This window comes from Solanum pennellii, chromosome 1, assembly GCF_001406875.1.
Source record: "Solanum pennellii chromosome 1, SPENNV200".
NCBI lineage: Eukaryota > Viridiplantae > Streptophyta > Magnoliopsida > Solanales > Solanaceae > Solanum > Solanum pennellii.
The window spans coordinates 93,496,957-93,516,739 of NC_028637.1; the positions used below are offsets into that span (position 1 = coordinate 93,496,957).

At 33.3% G+C, this 19,783-nt stretch overlaps 3 protein-coding genes across 3 annotated transcripts; 2 read left to right on the forward strand and 1 right to left on the reverse strand.

Annotated features, from left to right (window-relative positions):
* The first annotated feature begins 3,945 nt into the window (after positions 1 to 3,945).
* Positions 3,946 to 9,673, forward strand: LOC107002975 (protein TRIGALACTOSYLDIACYLGLYCEROL 4, chloroplastic). Its single transcript, XM_015201201.2, has 5 exons — positions 3,946 to 4,318; positions 5,999 to 6,248; positions 7,244 to 7,625; positions 8,349 to 8,632; positions 9,322 to 9,673. Exons 1-5 carry the CDS (start codon positions 4,047 to 4,049, stop codon positions 9,508 to 9,510), a joined length of 1,377 nt encoding a protein of 458 aa, XP_015056687.1. The 5' UTR covers positions 3,946 to 4,046; the 3' UTR covers positions 9,511 to 9,673.
* Positions 9,674 to 10,209: 536 nt separating this feature from the next.
* Positions 10,210 to 13,483, reverse strand: LOC107002997 (10 kDa chaperonin 1, chloroplastic). Its single transcript, XM_015201223.2, has 7 exons — positions 13,323 to 13,483; positions 13,179 to 13,237; positions 13,052 to 13,102; positions 12,134 to 12,199; positions 11,968 to 12,015; positions 11,689 to 11,718; positions 10,210 to 10,453 (listed from the first exon to the last, which is right to left on the reverse strand). The coding sequence occupies exons 1-7, from the start codon at positions 13,405 to 13,407 to the stop codon at positions 10,385 to 10,387; spliced, it is 408 nt and encodes a 135-aa protein (XP_015056709.1). The 5' UTR covers positions 13,408 to 13,483; the 3' UTR covers positions 10,210 to 10,384.
* An 839-nt stretch (positions 13,484 to 14,322) lies between these two features.
* LOC107002986 lies at positions 14,323 to 17,529 on the forward strand. The gene is made up of 2 exons (XM_015201211.2): positions 14,323 to 14,633; positions 16,824 to 17,529. Exons 1-2 carry the CDS (start codon positions 14,546 to 14,548, stop codon positions 17,432 to 17,434), a joined length of 699 nt encoding a protein of 232 aa, XP_015056697.1. The 5' UTR covers positions 14,323 to 14,545; the 3' UTR covers positions 17,435 to 17,529.
* Positions 17,530 to 19,783: the final 2,254 nt, after the last annotated feature.

Below are 19,783 nucleotides of genomic sequence, written 5' to 3' on the forward strand. Positions count from 1 at the left end.
TCAGTATATATATATATATATATATATATATATATATACTGATGAACAAATTGAATTAGGGCCCCTAATTTTTTTCAATTGCTTATACGCATCATATATCTACATGTCAAGTTAGGTGCCTAATTAAGATGCACTTTTGCTAAGGAAACATTTCATTTTCACACATGAAATTCAAGCACATGTCACTTAAATATGGTTACCTTTAATTTAATTCCAACTACAAAAAAAATATATATATATGAGAGAGATGAATTCAAACATTAACCATTGTAAGTCAAGACAAATGATATCTGTTGTTGCTTTAAGCATAATGTATACGTCCACTTGCCTGAGTTTAACTAGTGTTACAACTTAAAAAGCAAATCATGGATTGCCGAAGAAATCCTCTATTTTTTTATATTTCTTGTATGGTATCTGGTGCTGATTAAATTTGAAATCACACATTACATGTCACGTACTATGGACAGAGTTCCCAACATATTTTCTTCATTCTTAGGGAGTTGAAGCCTTGAAAGTGAAACTTTTGGTCAAAAATAAATAAATATCAATCATCTTAGCACCATTCATGTTGATGCTCGTGTTATGATTGAAAATAATTATGTTACATGCGGAAGTTAACAAAACAAATCTAAAAAAATCATGAGTAATAAGACAAATGAGAAATATAGAAAAAAATATTACAAAAATTAACGTGGTTCATTCAACTGACTTACCTCCACAAAGGATCACAAACAATCAATTATGCTTATTATGCTTAGCACGGTTCATGTTGATGTTCGTATTATGATCAAATAATTATGTGTCATACGAAAGCTAACAAAGCAAATCTAAAAAAATAAGTAATAAGAAAAACGAGAAATATATAAAAAACACAAAAAATTGATGGTCCGATCAACCAACCTACATCCACAAAGGAGATGAATAATCCACTATATAAACATGAGAGTACAAAATATAGAGAAAAAGAACCTCACGCCGATTTAATCAGAATACAAGGAGGTCCCCCCCCCCCCCAATAAAACTCGTAAAGTTCCTAGAACTACATTGTGAATGCTACTAAGTTAGAAGAAACGAGCTCCTATCTTTTAAGTCTTTAACCTTCTCCCACAACAAAAAAAGGACTATAGCCTAATTTGAAGACTTAATGTTTCTTTTAAGAAAAGAAAAACTATTTATGATAAGAAGCTCAAGGCAAATATCTAACAATTTGATCAATACTTATTATTATATTTAACATTAATAGTGAAAACATTAAACTTAATAAGCTTCCTTAACTATATTTTACTTAATTATTCTTTATAGCTATAATTTTGCTGCGAAAAATATTTTTGTTTGTATAATTTAGTTGCAAATATCAGGGGGCGTTGTTCTTGTACTGTATGAATATTCCACTTTTACAAAAATTTATCCTTTTTCATTAATCAAGAGTTAGGCCCTGTGATAACATTTTTTTGTCCTAGTCTAGCTATAGCCTATGTCCTATAGCTATACTTTTAAAATGTGACCATTATTATTTTATGATACAAGACGAATTTTATTAAGATCTTGCACGTGAGATTAATTTAAGAAGTTTGTAGACTTTTTGTTGATGTTAGAGAGTTTGGAGGATGCATTGGAATAAAGAGTTGAAGCCCAAAACCTTGTTAAACTGAAAAAGTACAAGCCTCCAATTAAAAGATTACTTGGAGAAAGTAAAAAAGAGGCTATGTATGCAAAATGATGTTAAGAAGATTCAACTTTCACTTATAGCAAATATAAAAATTATATTTATATGTTATAGTTGTAATTTGCATAATTATGCTTCACAATAAATATAAATATGTATATTTTACTATACATATACAAAAGAAAGTAATTGTATAATACGCTTTGATATACATATACAAAAGATCAATTGTATAATATGTATTTGTATAAAGCGAGAAATGGAGAAAGACAAAAGAAAACTAGGCACGAGAAGATCGTATTTGTATAATCATAAGTGTATATGACCAAAATATATGCATTTGTATTTGTATATACTGTTTTCTCTCGCTTTATACAAACACAAACACAATGTATACATTTGTGTTTATATAAAGTGAGAGAGACGAGATCTGGGAGAGGGGAACGAAAATATATGCATTTCCATCTGGTATTGTTTGTCATGATTTCTATTTTTAAAGTCAAACTATAAAAATTTTGACTAACATTTTAAAATGTATTTTTTCATCATTATTAACATGCAAAAAATTGTAATTTATAATACTTTTAGAATATCTATTTTTTTTTGTTTAAAATATCGAATTAATGTGATTCAATTTACCTTTGAAAATTAGTCAAATTGACTTTCGATAAGTTTAACATGACAAACAATTCCGGACGGAGGGGGTACAATTTTCTCTCGCTTTATACAAATAGAAACACATTTTATACATTTGCATTTGTATAAAAAGCAAGAAAGACGAGGGAGAAAACGAGAGTGGCGAGTGAGATTCACCTGGAGAGAGGCGAAATAGCAACAGTTTGTTATGGGGCACAATTAAATCAAACTATATTTATAACATTTAGTTTAAATTAATAATTTGCTATTATATACAAGTTTTTTTTATAAATACTCCGAACAAATTTGAAGATGGAGTGTAGCTTTTGGAGACAAAAAAGAAATAGATGATGCAGCCATTTAAATAAATAGAAATTACTCAGATGGTAAGCACTCCAATAAAGAGAAAATAGAAAAAATAATTCTCTCGCAGTAAAGAAATAAACAAAAGAAAACAATACTTAATTAATAAAATGCTTACAAACATAAAGCATGTAATTGAAAATCCATTTATATATTTCAATTTTTTTTAAATGTACAGTATTTTTTTCAAATATATATATCAAACTTAAGTATTAAAATGTTTAATTTCCCCTAATTTTAGGGTAAGTGTGTACCTCATATCAATATAGAATGCTTTTAAAATTATAAATAAAATATTATTAAATCACACATAATATTGAGGTGTAATTTTGAATTTTGAATGTTTGTGCTTTCATAAATTAAATTTAATAAAGTATATATAAACTAAAATCAAATCAAATATTATCAATATTTTAAAAAATAATATCAAATCAAATCAAATTTTAATTAAACAAATCACTTCATTAAAATTAAAATTAAAATTAAACCAAATATTTTTTATATTTAAAAATATAAGATCAAATCAAATAAAATTTTAATAAAAATAATTACCCCATTTGGAGTGATTAATTTAATTTCATTTTTTAGTAAAAAAAAGTCATAAATAGCTAAACCCCAAAATTCAAAATCCCTCTCTTTACAAAACTTAGCTAGCGTTTGGCCATAGATTTCCAAATATTCTTGGCAAATATTATTTGAGTGAAAATTTGGGTGAAATTTCACCATCTGTTTGGCCATAAAATTTGGGAAATATATTTCAACTTTTTAGAAAAATATGATTTATACCCACAAGTTTTAAAAACTATCAAAACTAACTAAAAGTTTGTATTACAAGTCAATTGAATGTTCGTTACAACAATAACAAATAATGTCCATGACACTAAAACGATGTGGTAATTTGGAGTGAGTGCAACAAGAATTATTCCATGTATCGTGAAGCAGACAAAGTACATGACTTTGTTACCTAAAGCCAATTTTTAATAATTTTCATCAACAATCATATCATTATTTAATATTCACTAAATATTTCATCACTATTTTGGTGTTCACGTAAAAAATGATGTAATACAACGCAAGCAAAAACTAGAGAGGGTGTTTTTGTAAAAGATAAAAGATTGGGGTAAAATTTTAATTTTCAAAATATCCCAAATAATGAGATTTGGCCCAAATACTAGAAAAAACTAGTATTTGGAAATTTGGGATATTTGCCAAATAATGGCAAATTGTATGGACAAACATTATTTGCCAAATTTTTTCCAAATATATTTATGGCCAAACGGGCCCTTAGTCACAGTCACAGATAAGGAAGGTATCCACATTTTCCCTTTCCTTCACACTCTCCAACTTCGTTTTCTCCGGCCGACCGGCGGGAGAGAAAAAAATGGCGAACATGAGGACGGCGATGGATGCAGCATTCTGGGACCTCAACATTTCTACACCGAGAGCCCTAGACGGGACGGCTAGGTCCATTCCAGGGGAGCCTATACCACTTGATAGAAGCACAGCTAGTAAAGCTCTCAGAATCCAACAACTTTCTCTTCTCGGAAATGGATTTCCTCTCGGAATCATTCCCTCTTATTCTCCAACTACCCGCAAGGAATTGGGCTCTTTTGCTCTTCAGTCCCTTTTGTTTAAAGCTGCTACTTCTAACTGGTAACTTACAACTACAATTTTCAACACATTTTCATGTATAGAGAGTTGTTCTATACCAATAGACTGCCATCGTATTGTTTTTTTGTGCAATTGGAATCTTATTCGCTTATTAATGTTTTCGGCGATGTTAAGTCTGGTGTAGGGATAAATGTGATGATTAGAAAACCTCTAATTGCAGAGACTAATTATTTTGATGTTGGAATGATATGAACCTGAGTTGAGCTTGTTGATTGCTATTGTTGTTCATCTACTGAGGACCTGTGAGGGATTGGGAGTTTTTTGGTATCCCTGCTTTTTAAGGAAAAAAGTGTTTTATAATGACAATATACCTAATGTAATCCCATAGTTGGGGTCTGAGTCTGGTAGAGCGTACATAGACCTATCTCTTACTTCATGGGCTCAAGAAGAACATTTTACAGTGACAGAGCAGGATGTAAAATATTCTTATCAGAAGTAAAAAATTAAAAAGCTAAGAATATATGGATAAGATTACTTTTGTTTTCCAAATTACTCTGAAGATAGGAAAAAGAATGTGTGCCCTTTCTAATAACATAATATTGGTTCTTGACCATACTGGTAAGTGACAATGCAAGTTTGTAGAATTAAAATTGTCACATCGTGACACGTCAAAATGCAAATTTCCAGTGTATTGACTAACTTAACATGCTAAGGTGACCTAGTACTATACGGGAGATCCAATATTCAAATCTCTATATCCTCTATTTTTTTTGTTAAAGTCTATTACTAAAATATACATCACTTGTCATTTTTTCTTTAGTCTAGAAGTAGCACCTGAAAGCTTATTAGATTTATCCTATATATATTAGTTATTGATTGGTACACTATAATTGTAAATCTTCCTACGATGTCTCAAGATGTTGTAGTGAATATCAATCAGATTCAAAAATTTGTCTACAATAACTGTGAATTATTCAGGTTATAATGTGTAGAAGATCATGTTTTCTACTATAAATGTTTCATGCATACATAAAAGTTAGATTGAACATGCACAAAATAATTGTTGAATACTATTTGTGTAGGTGGCAAAGCATTGCTGATCTTGAACTTGAACTACAATCTTTTGTATTATATAATTTTGCAACTACACATATTTCTTTAGGAACACCAAACTGTCTAAAATACTTAACAAAATTAAAGACTGAAAAAAGTACCATTATTGTTTAAAAATACTCAAAGTTCTTGTGTCTTTCTTTTGATTGGTCCTCAAGTTCGTGTACTTGAAACAGAAGACTTTTTATCAAAAGACTTTGGGTGGAAAAATGAATGCAAAATGCAATGTGCTTGGTGTGGGTTGGCAAAAAACAGTATTTCTGAAGTAGAAGATTTTCAGCTTATTTTCAAACCAAGTAAGATGATGTGCACATTTTGGAAACAGCAGAAAATAATATGCTTTTTTTTGCCAAAGTTCTTTATGCATCAGATGCTTTGCTTCAAACTGTTCATGCTTTCGACTATGTTTAGAATATATTGTTATGATCTTCATTTCTTTTATAGCTGAAAGAGCTGATTGCTTACCTGTGCTTGGATAACCATACTGGTCAAAGAGCCATTATTTGTTGCCTTCTCCCTTTATATTTCAAATTGGTGTTGATACTCCCAGAAGCCCCCTATTTATATACAAGATAGATGAACTGTTTGTTTATGACTTCATCTTCATAGGTGGCTTGGATTCACAGGTCAGTTTCGACCAAAGAAACTGGTATCTGACATTAAAGCTGAGTTGTCCAGTGTGGATGAATGGGAGCTGCCGATACTAAAAGACATTGGCAAGCATTTCTTGGAGAAGTCACTTTATGCCTTTGGTCTGTGCTCACAGCTATCTCTGACACCTTCTTCTTCTCTGTTATTGAGCACGGAAAAGCATGGCGAGAAGAAAGGACGCCGCTTGAGGGCCATGCTCTTTCATAAGGCAAGGATCTGAAGCCCTTTAACAGTTGGTGCACTGCTATTGGAATGTTATATTTGTTTCTTTAGATGCTTTATTTGTTATCTTTCATTTTCTCCTGTTTGCGGATCCAGAGTAGGTATATAATATATGTTGGGTGTCTATTTTGTTGAAACAGTTTCTCTGTCTTCTTCCTTAGATTTGTGCCTCCTTTAGGACATGCATTATCATCCCTTTGCACTCTCAGGCATGTCGCATTTTTTGAGTTTTGGACCTAGAAGGCAACTTTACTTCTTATTTACTTTGATGGTGCACTCTTTTTTTTTTGTAAGAAAAGTAAAAGTTAGTCTATATATATCCACAGGTATACTCTGGTGGTGCATTTCAGCAATAACAAACATTGTTTTTCCTTGTATAACTAACCTAAAGGATATTTTGCTTAGGTTTCTCACTTTTGTTTAAATGAAATGTAGGAGTCTGTTGCCACTTTGTTGATATTGGAATACTTCAGTAGAAAAATAAATCTGAAATTGCTTCAGGTGGAAAATGATAAGATGGGATCTCAACTCTAAACCACTCTCTAAAGCTAGATGTTTACTTATGCTGTTTAGTTGGGTTATAATTCAACCCCTGTATTTAGCACTGAACAGTTTCTTGACTTTGTTAGCTCTCTAGTACTATGAAGCTAACACCTTTTGCTTATGCTCTCTGTGAGCCCTTTTGCTTATTCATCAGTAATTCTGCATCTGCTTGCTACTTATTTAATGAAATACCTTCATCAAAAAAAAAAAAAAAAAGGTCCCCGTTTTGTTTCTCCTAGCTCACTTTGGAAAAGATGAAGAATGTTGCTTAGTATATTTTGGGGATTCCTGACTTATTAAAGAAATTATATCATAACATACATGTAAATATACATGCGTTTGTCATAGCGTGCTCCTTTGCTGTTTAAACTATGTTCCCAGCTTATGAGCATTTACTATTGTGATGTTTGATTCATTATTCTTCTAACTTGATTGCAGCTTCCTGAGTACGACATTACTTTGGAAGCAGCATGGCCTGAGCTATTCTTAGACCATAAAGGTAGATATTGGGAGGTCCCAGAGTCAATATCGTTGGACTGTTTATCGCTGGTTTCCGAGGATGGATTGCGATACCGATTTGGTTTACATAAAAATGGTGGCCATCCTCGGGCTGTTGATAACATTACTGACGAGCCACCACTCAGTCTGATGCAAGGAATATGTGGAAAAGCAGCCGTTTCTTATGAAAAGAGCAAAGATTTCTGGAGAATCAAGGAAAAAAAAGAGGACATCATTATTGAAACAGATAAGGGACGGATTTATCGCCCTTCTTATGATATTCGTCTTAGAGAGCCTCATGCAGCAGTATCTGGAATTATTGGTAACTTCACTGGCTTACATAAAATTATAGTGTACTTAAATGAATATAACTTGGTAGCTTCCAGATTCCTTTATGACATGGTTTGTTAAACTACACCAATCTTGTATGAATACAGGATCTGGATCTTAACTTCTAACTGAATGTGAATCATCAGAATCAATTCTCCAGCACTAAGATAAATACCTAGTTTATTCATAAATATAAACTGTTTGAGCTTATTCTTTCCTCAACATGAACTTTGTTGTGGTGCTTCTGCTAGAATCTTGGGATTTCAATTATTTATGTAAAGGTATTTTGTAATCAATATGGAACACTTTAAGATAATTGTTACACACCCTTCAAAAGTATTATTTTCTTTACTTCCGTTTAGATGACTTAATGGGTATACACTATTCTTCAGCATGTTCCTGGAATATTGAAGAAGCGAACAATATGTCCCTTTAAAAGCTGACCCAACTTTATTATCTCTTCATAGCGCGATTGGTTCTTATAAAATTGGCGGTGTGACAATTTCATGCATATATGATGCTATCCAATGTTGCTACCCCAAAGTCGCAGCACTCACAAAGTAGTTTTACTTGCCTATTCCCTTGTATTGGTTCTTATGGAATTGGTGGTTTGACAATTTTATGCATATGATGCTACGTTAAAGTTGCAGCATTCACAAAGTTGCTTTACTTACCTATTCTCTTGTCTAATCATGTACTTTAACTTCTTGCCTAGGGGGAACTCTTGAGGCTTGGCTCAACAATGGTAGCAGCAGTTCCTCGGCTTCGAAGCATACACGTCCCTTTGCTGTTGATCTATTTGGTTCACTTTGCTGTACTTTTCAACATGGTAAATTCAAAGAGTCCTTTGGAGACCTCACAAGGGTAGATGCTCGTCTAGATGTCTCATCTGCTTTAGCGTTAACCAAACAGGTTTCAAAAGTCTTCAGAAAAGCATCATCTAATAATGCAACAGACGTGCTCTCTTCACCCAGACTCGAATTGATACTTCAGCAGCAGGTAACTTCCAAATATTTCTTCTGTCACGTTGTCTACAGAGTTAACTTGAATGTATCAGCATAGTTATTAGATATCGTATAAGCTCCTTAGTTTATGTGACAAGTAAATACAATTTTGGGGAAAAACAAGTGGGACTCAGGGTTTGTTTGGTAAATTTTTTTCTGATTTTTCCTTGTTTGGTTGGTCCGAGATGTTTAGAAAACATCATCTCTAAGAAAACAAGCTCCTTAAAACTCAGGAAATGACTTATCTAGAGAAACAATGATATACCCAGGGTAATGCTACAGGTGGGATCTGAGAAGGATAATAGTGTACATAGACCTTTCCCCCTCTTGGAGGCAGAAAGGCAGTTTCCGAAATGACTTCTCTAGTGCCATTAGAAAAACACAAGTTCTATTAGTGGCATTCCAAACTCATTCTCCTCCTTTCCCAGCCCTCACACCTTGATATTGTACTATTAGATCTGTTTCATGGGGAACTTAAATCAGTGCTGTTCACCCACTGACCCACTACTTCTTATGGTTACTTTATGATTTACAACACAACACTTGAGCAGGGGGCATATCTAAAGTTGAATCCTTCTCCAATGCTAACTTTGAATGGCAAAACTTCTGTTCCCCCTTTTTATTTTTGGGTAATCATGTTTTTGACAATGGTTTTTAAATTTTTTGTTTGTCCTTTAAATGCAGGTTGCTGGGCCAATTGTGTTCAGAGTAGATTCAAAGTTTTCGCTGAATTCACCAGCTGGCGTACAATTGGAAGATTTTGTATGCAGTTTAAATTACTCGTTAAAGCTTCTACAGTCTGGGAAAGTGGTGGCATGGTATTCTCCCAAAAGGAAAGAGGGAATGATTGAGTTACGACTATTTGAGTTTTAGAATTTGTTTACTTTCATATTGAATGTTTTGTTAGTTAGTGGTGTTCTTCTCACTAATACTAAATGTTTTTTCTTCGCAAATGACCCTTGCATCTGATTCACAGGCAATTTTGTTCGTTCTGTAATACTATTCTCCTCACTTTTTAATTTCTCATATGTTAGAATTCCCTCTCTTACTGAGCGATAATACCGGTTTGGTGTTCTTAGAGATGTTTCGGAAAATCAAATGATCCTTTTTGTCAATGGTATTACATAAGGGTGTCAAAAATGAATCCAAACATAGATAACCCGCTTAACCCTACTATTACACAACTTGAAAGCCTTCAAGATTCTCTAGACATGCTTCAATTTTGGTGATATGAAGTTCGAAGAGTAGCAGAGTCTCAAGTAAATAATAAAAAGAAAGAAATATAGACATTGTGATTGAGTGATCAGCTGAGCATCTTACTGCTATTAGTTTAATTTTTTTTTAACTATATGCATAGTGTGTGAAGCTCAACCAAAAATTTACTATTAGTACACCAAATTTTGACTGAGGTTAAAATTAGTCAACTTGACCCTAAATCAGCCTCAAACACAAAATGGTAAATCTCTATATCCGGTCAAACACCATTAGTAAATTGGCATATCCCCTTCCCCATGGCGTATGATGGTTTGTCATCAAATATAGAGATTTACTTACCTTCAGATAAAAACGATATAACTCAATCTCAATACTTCTTCCCATAAATCATCAGAAAAATATCCAATAAACATATCTCAATATTTTTGTGTTACAAAAGATGGGATTTTACAACACATCCCGCAGTCTAAATGTCTTTTTGGCTAAGAACCTGACAAAACTTAGCGCCCTAACAATTCAAATGGGAGAAACTTCATTCAACCAAAGCCAGCAACTCGCTCTCCTTGCAGAAACAATGCCTTGCATCAGTTCCCAAATCCACCTGATAGGTTGAAGTGCACATAAGTTCAAAAAAATCATTTAATTTGTCGACTTTCAAAACGGAAGTTGACATGCATCAGATAACAACTAATACATTAATACATCCTTTAGTTTGACATATTGCACCAAATCAATGATGAGCAAACTGGATAGCCAACTGCACCACAGACCAGAACAGACGAAACAAAAAAGAATGCAACACAGACGTGTAGGTTAATTATTATTATACCCTATTGAAGTGTTTTATAGAAGCTTCTTGTCATCTAGGCTCTAGCAATGAATGAACCTTTGCGATGTTTGGCAAAATTCACATCTTCAACTAAGTTCAGTTTGCTAACTTCTATCTGATAACACACCATGTTTGAAACTGAGAGTAATTCATCACTGTCCAGCCTTATAGAGGCCGACCACCCTATAGACTCCACACTAATATCAACGGCTTCAACAACCAACACAATTCATCATCCTAGATGATATTTCTGAAAGCATCTCAACAGGAATCAGAACCAGTGATATTACCAAATTTGAACATGCGAAGCTTAGTTAATGGGGATTAAAAAGGTATAAATAGTTAATGGGGATTAAAAAGGTATAAATGAGAAGGACAACAGTATGTCGTATCCTATAGGATGCGATACCCATGCTTCAACAAGTTTGTCAACGTAAATATTAGTTAAACATTCTATATGGATTAAACTGCCAAGAAGTAGGAAATAAGCAGGTTAGGCCAACGGCAGTTCTACCCATTAATAACCACGTTAAGTGAACTATTGATCTTAGATGTTAATCTTCTTCACTTCAACCTTTACTTTCTCTATACAAGAAGAAGCTTAAATCAACATCAATTGTCACACTTTTTTAGATAAGCTTCCATATTGTCCAGTAAATCCCTCTCGAGTAGGCAGTAAGAAGTCCAGTTGCACTCTACTTATGTTTATCAGGTATGATCACTCTTGAGAAGTCTCATTTCATCTAATATTCAGTGATCCCCAAAATCGATTAAGACATTAATAATACTAAGGAGAATAAAATAAACCAAACAAGTCTTCATCATTTTGCAGAAACTGCTGCCTGTCAAAACTAGAAGAGGACATAAATAGCAAGTGCAATTTTATCTAAATAAGCACTAGTTCATCAAGAGAGATTTTGGATCTTCTTGGAAAACCAAAATATGATTTATGTATCAGACATGTCAACAGACACAATTATAGATCAGCTTACAACTAAAGCACGTACCTCATAAGCATTGATGTCAGAGAAAAGAACCTGCAAAAGAACCATACCATTTATTTAGTAGAAAGTTCACAAAGGATCAGTAAAGCAAGCCATAATCCCCTCCCCACCAAGGGATAGAAGGCAGGAAGCAGGGATTAGAAGTAGACGTACAAAGCCCTATGCTTTAACAATTCAGTCCAAAGACACTAGTACCAGGAAGCATAATGATAAAATTTAATTAAAATTAAAAACTTGCTATTTGATAGACATTCACTAAATTAAAAATTTCAATAGGCTTACCTTCTTCCCCGTCTCTACTTGAGCAACGTCAGAACCAACAGAAAGAACCTAAAATTAACAAAATTGGACTCAGTCAGTCATCAGAACAATATATAATATAATGCCATCATAAGCATCTCCAATCTGTCCAAATGAATAAATAATATGCATAGAAGTTAAAACTTACCTCTCCCATAAGATAACGCTCAAACTTCACTGCCGATTTCGGAAGCAAAACTCCACCAGCAGATTTCTGCACACAAACTTTTTCTTTCAGTAAATATTACAGGAAGATGTCCATACTGCTGTCTATCTGGCCAGTCTTATATAACAAGAAGCAAAATCAAAATTATCCAATGCTAATGCACATATGTTACCCATATTTGTTGTATGTCAAATAACTTGCATTAATGGGAATGTCCATCATACTGACTTCTTTACTACAGTGGCAAGAATAAGCTATTTCTCCACAGGTATAGAACTAAGAATAAAAGATCTCCAGGAACATTACAAACAAGAAACAATCAAAAGGGGAACAGGAGGACAAATAAAGATGATCATGTAGTAGAAGCTTCGCTTTGAGAAAAGATTTTAAAAGATTAAATTACTCATTCTTCGTGAGACCATTGCAAGATGAAGCTATATGTACACATATAACATGTTATACTAGCATGTTTTTCTTTTTCTATCACACCTGAAGCATCACTCATACGCACATCCACACGATAAACTAATTTAAATTCTCTTACGGATCCCAGACACAAATATTCATAGGACACAGTTAACAGCAAGTCTAGGATATTTTAAGTACGTTTTCACAGAAAGGTTCAAGGAGAACAAAAAGACAAACATTTCAGATAATAACAATTGCAACACAACCTAGGACCTTTTGATCATCTACAGAAATTCAAGTTACATAGTCATATCTAGTTGGAAAATTGTGGGTACCCAAATCACTGGTTTCAATAGAACTAACTTGATAGCACCTCAAGTTAACACATAAGTCCAGTTTGCACAAATCACAATACATACAACAGTACAGTTCAATTAGGTAAACTGAAAAAAAGAAGGTAGAAACCCCATTAAGAGACATGTGTGTGAGTACCTCAGGCAATTCCTCTAACCGAATTAAAACTCTATCAGCTTGCGGCACAACCTATATTCATTAACAAACAAAATCAATAACAATTAAGTAATTTCACTTTGACTTGAAATAAGCATAAAGGTGTCACCTTTGTGGGTTCCCATTTCTGGGAAATGGCATTAATTCTCAAAGAATTTCTTTTCAGACCTGTCCAAAACCCAAAAGGGTAAATGTAAATAACAAGAAAACATAAAATATCATAAAGAAGGAGATGGGGTTGTGAGATATGTACCAATGGGTCTTTGAGGAGAGAAAGAAGGAAGATTTGTTGATTGAGAAGTGAAGGGTTTAGCCAATGTAAGGAATGTAGACGCCATGGATAAGGAGAGAGGAGCAGTAGAGAATACAGTGTGTAGTAGGTGTTTTTTGGTTGCACAGTCCAAAAAAGGGCAAATTAAAAGAGTCCTGAAGGGTATAATTGTAAATAATATATCAAAAGATTATTGGTTTCATCATAGTTCTAGATTGTTCCTTTTCAAATTAACTTATTATGCCACTAACATTAACATTGTTTTAGGCCATTCATTAGCTTAATTCATTTCATTTAAATTTGATTCACTATGGTAAATTACATTAACATTGTAATGAAGCATCACTATTAACAAACATTCTTATGGATGGTGGGTGGGGACTAGGGATGTTCAAAATCGAACCGAAATTGATTAGCCGAATTGATAAAAAAGTTATTGGTTTATATTATTGGGTTATTGGTTTAGTGGTTTTGATGACGGTTTTGATTTTTTTTTGTTATCGAGTTATTCATTCTTAACGGTTTAAAGTTTTTTCTTAACAGGTTAATCGATAACCCGATAGTAAATTAAATAATAATATTTATACCATTTTGTATATAAAGTCCTCGACTTAGAGTTTAATTTCCTACTTTTATTTTTGGTTGTCTCAAATACTTGATTATTCTACAATGTAAAAGTGTTTGCTTTTGAGCAAGACGTAACTTGTGAACTCAAGTGCATGGTTTATTTGGTTAGTCACCTTGTTTCTAAGTGATTTTCAATGTTTTTTGTTTTGTGTCAAATCTTAACTGTTAAACCGATATTGATTAAAAACCGATAAATTAATATCTTAATGATTTTATAACAGTTTAGCATCTCTACAAATCGATAACCAATAAATCAACTCGATAAACTTTAAAATCGAACCGACCAATACACAGCCTTAGTGGGACAATGAATTTTCTCATACTTTTGCTGTAATACAGAAATCAAACAACGGCTACTTGGGACCACCACTGTCTTCCTTTCTCCTTAATCTCTGCAATAGACTCAATCATTTCTATACTTTCTTGCTAATCATCCCCTTTTTATGTTTCCACTCTTTTTTCACTCTCCAAACTACACTAACCCTGTCTACATTGTAATAGGCAGACACCCATCTCACAAAGTTTCCTCCTTTTTCCCTTTTTTTTCTAAAGTTCACATTTTTGGGTTTTGAGTGGCTATGATGATGGTGAAGAAGCTCTTCTGCTTTCAGTATTTTGCTCTTTCTAGTCTCCTCCTGGCTGTTCTTGTTTCCTCCAAGCACCATGGTAAATCTGCCTCTTTACCCTCACTCCTTTTATTTTCTTGGCTATTTGTATTCAGTTTCCAACTATCTAGTCTAAAAAGTTTATGCTCTAAAAAAAACATCATTGGATGAGTTGTCTTCATAGTCTAAATAGCTAAGTCAGTCCTTGTGAAAAACTGTTCTTTTGTTGAAAAAGGGACTAGATGTTGAGGGAGGAAGGGATGTGGCATTGCAATTAGCCTCTAGATTCAAGTAATCTTTTAGCATTACTACACTAATTTCCAGTTAGGTTTTTGCTTAGTTGATCTCTGTTAAATGTTTTAGCTTTACTAGACAAATTTCCAAATTTATAATGCTTGCTTTCTTGTAGTAAGAAAGGTCTATGGTGTTGTAAGAATCCCATGTATGTAGAAAGAAGAAACACTGAAAGTAGTAGTTTCCTAATGATGTTATAGTAATATAACAAGGCAAGCCTATATTTGGGTTTGTGGATGTATTGGATGCCAATTGAATCCACATAGATCTTAAGCTGTATCCACATGTGGAACCAGATTCTTTAATATTTGGGAGCTAATCCAATTTGCCCATGAATTAAACATATTAAGAAGATAAAGGAAGTTTGATAGATATGCTCACCGTAATTTCTTTAGAAAAATATAACATCCTAACTATGAAATACTGGCAAGTAGTTGGACCCCCTCAAAATAGTATTGTGTCACAGTCCTGGATGCATTTAGCACTTAGTTCACATTACTTACTATAAATGATTCTTCGATTACTTTAGTGATCTTCAAGAAACTTTTGCTTGGTAGGCACTACTCACTCACTCAGACAACGCTCTAACATTAATGTGTATGGTTCTGTCCCCTTCTTCCATTCGGAGTCACAGGCTGCCTTGATAAGCATGATCCTTATTGTGCTTCCTTTGTATGAATAGTCCACGTTCATTTGATTAAATCAAAGAAGCAATCTGCCTCGCTTTGATGCACCACAGTTGTCATTATGGAAACCCTTGTCCACCTTCGTAATGTCAAGCTTGTAAGGCGAAATGGGGCCACCATAGCCCATTGAGTGCTCTATCTAGGGGCATCAACATTATACGCTATGTTCTAGTTCCATCCACAATCTTATTTGTTATATTCAACATTCCAATTTTCTGACTATAAACATGTCTTTAATCTTTTTTTATGGCTTGTCTAACATAATCTGAGATCCTTAAGAACATTCAAGAAGGAATATTGAGCAACTCAAATGGATTTGAATAATGGAGCATCTAATTAGATTTATAGTACCCATGTCCTAAAAAAGTCTCAATATGCCTAATTCTCCACATTGTAGCAATTTCAAATAACTGATGAAAATGTAAACTGATAGAAGAGTAGTTAGATAGATAGTTAGTCCACTCTTACATTCATCCTGGAGAGTCCTTTGTTTACTTCCGGAGTCCTCCATCATTTAGACGTTTCATGCTCTAATACTTTTGTATGTCTTCCCTCATGTTCTTAGCTTGAATTTTCAGTGATCCTAGACTTATGAAGCTAAGGATCATTTATCTAAAAAGAAAAATAAAATAAAGCTAAAGGAAGAATTTACAAGTTCAGTTTTAGACCAGGATGACCAATGCTATACCCAAGTTTACGAGTAAGGAGCCAAAATTGTAATTCCTTTAAGGACTGAACAAGATACACAAGGGCTATGAAATCGATATTTAGAGAAGTTGTATTCTAAAGGAAGAGTTATAAAGAGGAAAATGAAGAAGAATAGACTTGGCCAGTGTCTGAAGTTTAAGCTTGGAGGGTATTGGTGGTTGTAAGAACTTATCATCTGAAATTAGTTAAAAGCAAGGGCTACAACCACATTGCATCTTTTGGATAGATGACGGTATACAACATGAATCCTTTTAGAAACAAATGACATAAAAAGGGTCAAGTGTCAACTTTTTGATCTGACACCTCCTGATGGGCCTTGAGAGCGATCAATTACTATATATAGCATTGAGTGATCAGGTTCTAGAAACTTATGTTTCGGAGGAACATCTATAACCTGCAGAACTAAATTAGCAAGGAGTTGAGCAAATTTTTCTAGCTGAAGTATAAGGTTTTCAGACTTCGAAGTAGCATTGTTTTGCAATTGATGAAGTTGAAAAAAAAGTTTAATCTAGTCCCCTCTCTTTGAACCAGCACCTCATTATTTACTGTGCTGAATGCTACAGGAAATTCTGCAAATGATCTTGTCGATATCATCAACAAGAACAGAACTGGTCAAAAGCTTCCTCAACTTAGTAATAGTCGTGGACTTGGATGCATAGCCTTGCAATATGCTAAGGAATGCATGGGGAACTGCAGTTCAAGCAACAGTGTAAATTGTCACCCTTCTGAAGATGACTTCACTGAAATTTTTGCTCCAAATTGTGGCGTCGAGCTTCCCACTTTTGGAACCATATCTGGCTTCATTCTCGGCTGTCAACCAAAGTATCTCGAGCCATTGGAAGCCTTCTCAAATGTACTTGTTCATGACAAAAGAACTCTTTCACTTTTGAGGAACAAAACTCATACTGAAGTTGGAGTCGGGATAATCAAAGCTCACAAGCACAAAGGACCTTACTTATGGTGCATTTTGTTTAGTAGTAGCCAAAGAAACACCACATTCGTACTTGATAATCTTGGCGAAGGGATTAAGCAGAAGAAAGGATGCTATAGTGGAACCAGCTTCCCTTGCAGCAGAGCACATAGAGACGAAGGTCTTTTTTCGAACAAAATTGGAATTATGGTTCTGCTCTGTGTTTTTATCTTCTTTCAAGAATCCCTTCTCAAACTTCTCTGATATTACTATATATCTCTACTCAACTAAAATTTTGTCTCTCATTTCGCTGAATCAACCTTGGGCGTCCATTCATGATTCATTTTTTAAATTTCTCATGACCAGTGTTCTTGTTGTATTGCTTTAATCTTCTCTTCTTGCACATCCATTATACCATTCAAAGCACATGAACTTGCTTGTTATTGACATCGACCTAACCACAGCCAGCAAAGAGGGAACATGAATACGTGTGACAATATGTGTATGTGTTTTATACATGCATTACACACTGCACACAACACATATGACCTTAACATAATTTCTATTGCCATGTTGTGATAATGATAGAAGTTCATATACATCTAAGTGTTCTGTTTATCATCAATGAGAAAAATCCTCTAGTGGGATGTAGACCTAAGTCTTAACATCTCTAGGCCTTCATAAAAGTTATGCAAATTGTCATGTATGATGATAAGAGTATACTTATGTGACCAAAAGACTTAAGAGAAAATATACAATAACAACGACTATGCCTCAATCACGAGTAAGTTAAGGTTGCTATATGAATTCACATTGTCCATATCGTTTACGTTTATGCTCATCTCAACCTCTTAAAATAAACATATATTTCTGTATGACCAAAAGTATAACTATAGAGAAATATGGAGCCACCTGATCACAATGAAATGAAAGATTTGGTGATGTACACATACATAGTTGGTCTTACCAAAACCAACAAATGAAAGACATAGGCCAGAGGGCACTCAAAGCAGAAACCATTTGGCAATTACTTTTCAGCATAATATTTCTTGAAAATATTTGGGGTCACTATTTTTTTCTCTTTTTTTCCCACCTAATATTTTGGATGACTATTGTGCTTTTAGGGAGATTAAGTTTGACTTAATCCAATACACGTACAATTTCTAGCTAATTTACCTCTACTAACCTCAAATTAACACTTGTCCATTGAAAAGAAACTTCTATAAATAGCAAATTAACAATATCATTATAACCCCACATAGCACCCTTGGGTGTGGGCTAGCAATTGACAGAAGCAAATTCAAAATCTAAACTTTGAGTTTCGAATTCCAAAACAACTTTTTTAATATTAATAATTGACTTGTGAATTTAACATATATACAAATCTCCGCCAAAATAACAAATTAACGCACAATAACATGACACACACAAAGAGATAAACATGAAACGTTCCATCATTCTATTGATTCTTTTCCCTTGACTATGTGAACAAATCAATGAAAGATAACTTTGATTCACCTAAGGATATGTATAAACACTAAAAAGCGATTTTTTTTCTATTTAATCTATGTAGCCTAAATAAAATTTAGAAAGAGGAAAAAATACCTAAAATTCGAAAGAACAATTTTTTATTTTTTATTTTGACAAAGAAAAAGTTGGTGGACGAATGTTTGCTTTAGATTTGGCTGCATATTTGAGTCCTTTAATTTATCCACACATTAATTTTTATTCTGAAAGAGATTCTTTGACTGCGTGCATGACAAGTAAATATATTTAGTAGAATTAGTGCTAAAGACAATATCGGTAAAAGTTGCTACTTTTTATTTTGTTTGATTTGATCAACTATATTTATATTATTTATTTCTCTAAATCATGAAACAAGTGATCTCAAAATTTACATGAAAAAAAATATTCTTCTTCTACTACTACAAGTATTAATCTTTCTTAAAGCATCTTCTTGCTTTATTTTTGTTTGATCAACTGTTTTTATCTTTTGTTCTTGTCTCTTTTTGCCTTTTTTTCACACAAGGATATGAGCTAATGCACCAACTAAAAAAGCAATATTCATGTTAGGAAATATTCCAATATGTTTTCTTCGAAACATGACTTGTCTTGTAATTTAATCAGGAGATCACGAATTCGAGTCGTGAAACCAATTTCCTATAAAATTTTTAGGATAAGGCCGCGTCATAGACTCTTGTGATTCGATCTTTTTCTAAATCTTGTGCATAGCAAGAGCTTAGTGTATCAGACTGCTAACCCTCTTTTTTAAAAAACTGGTATGCAATTATGCATTTGTTAAAAATAGGATAGAAACTTCAAGCATTTACCATGAATTCTATTATATTTTAATTTTAAAAAAGACGACTCACAAGTCATAACAACAATTAATAATAGCTATAATTATATCTCAATTCGAAGCTTTGTTGTATGACGAAAAATCAATATTCATGTCGCTCCATTTGAGCTGTCGATCATATTATAATAACTCCACTTAATCTAAATGTTTAATATATAGGAGTAACATGAGACTAGAGAAAGATATAAGTATCAAATTTAATTTTTTCAATAGTTGTATGATAGAATATAATTTTAGATAAAATATTTGCAAGT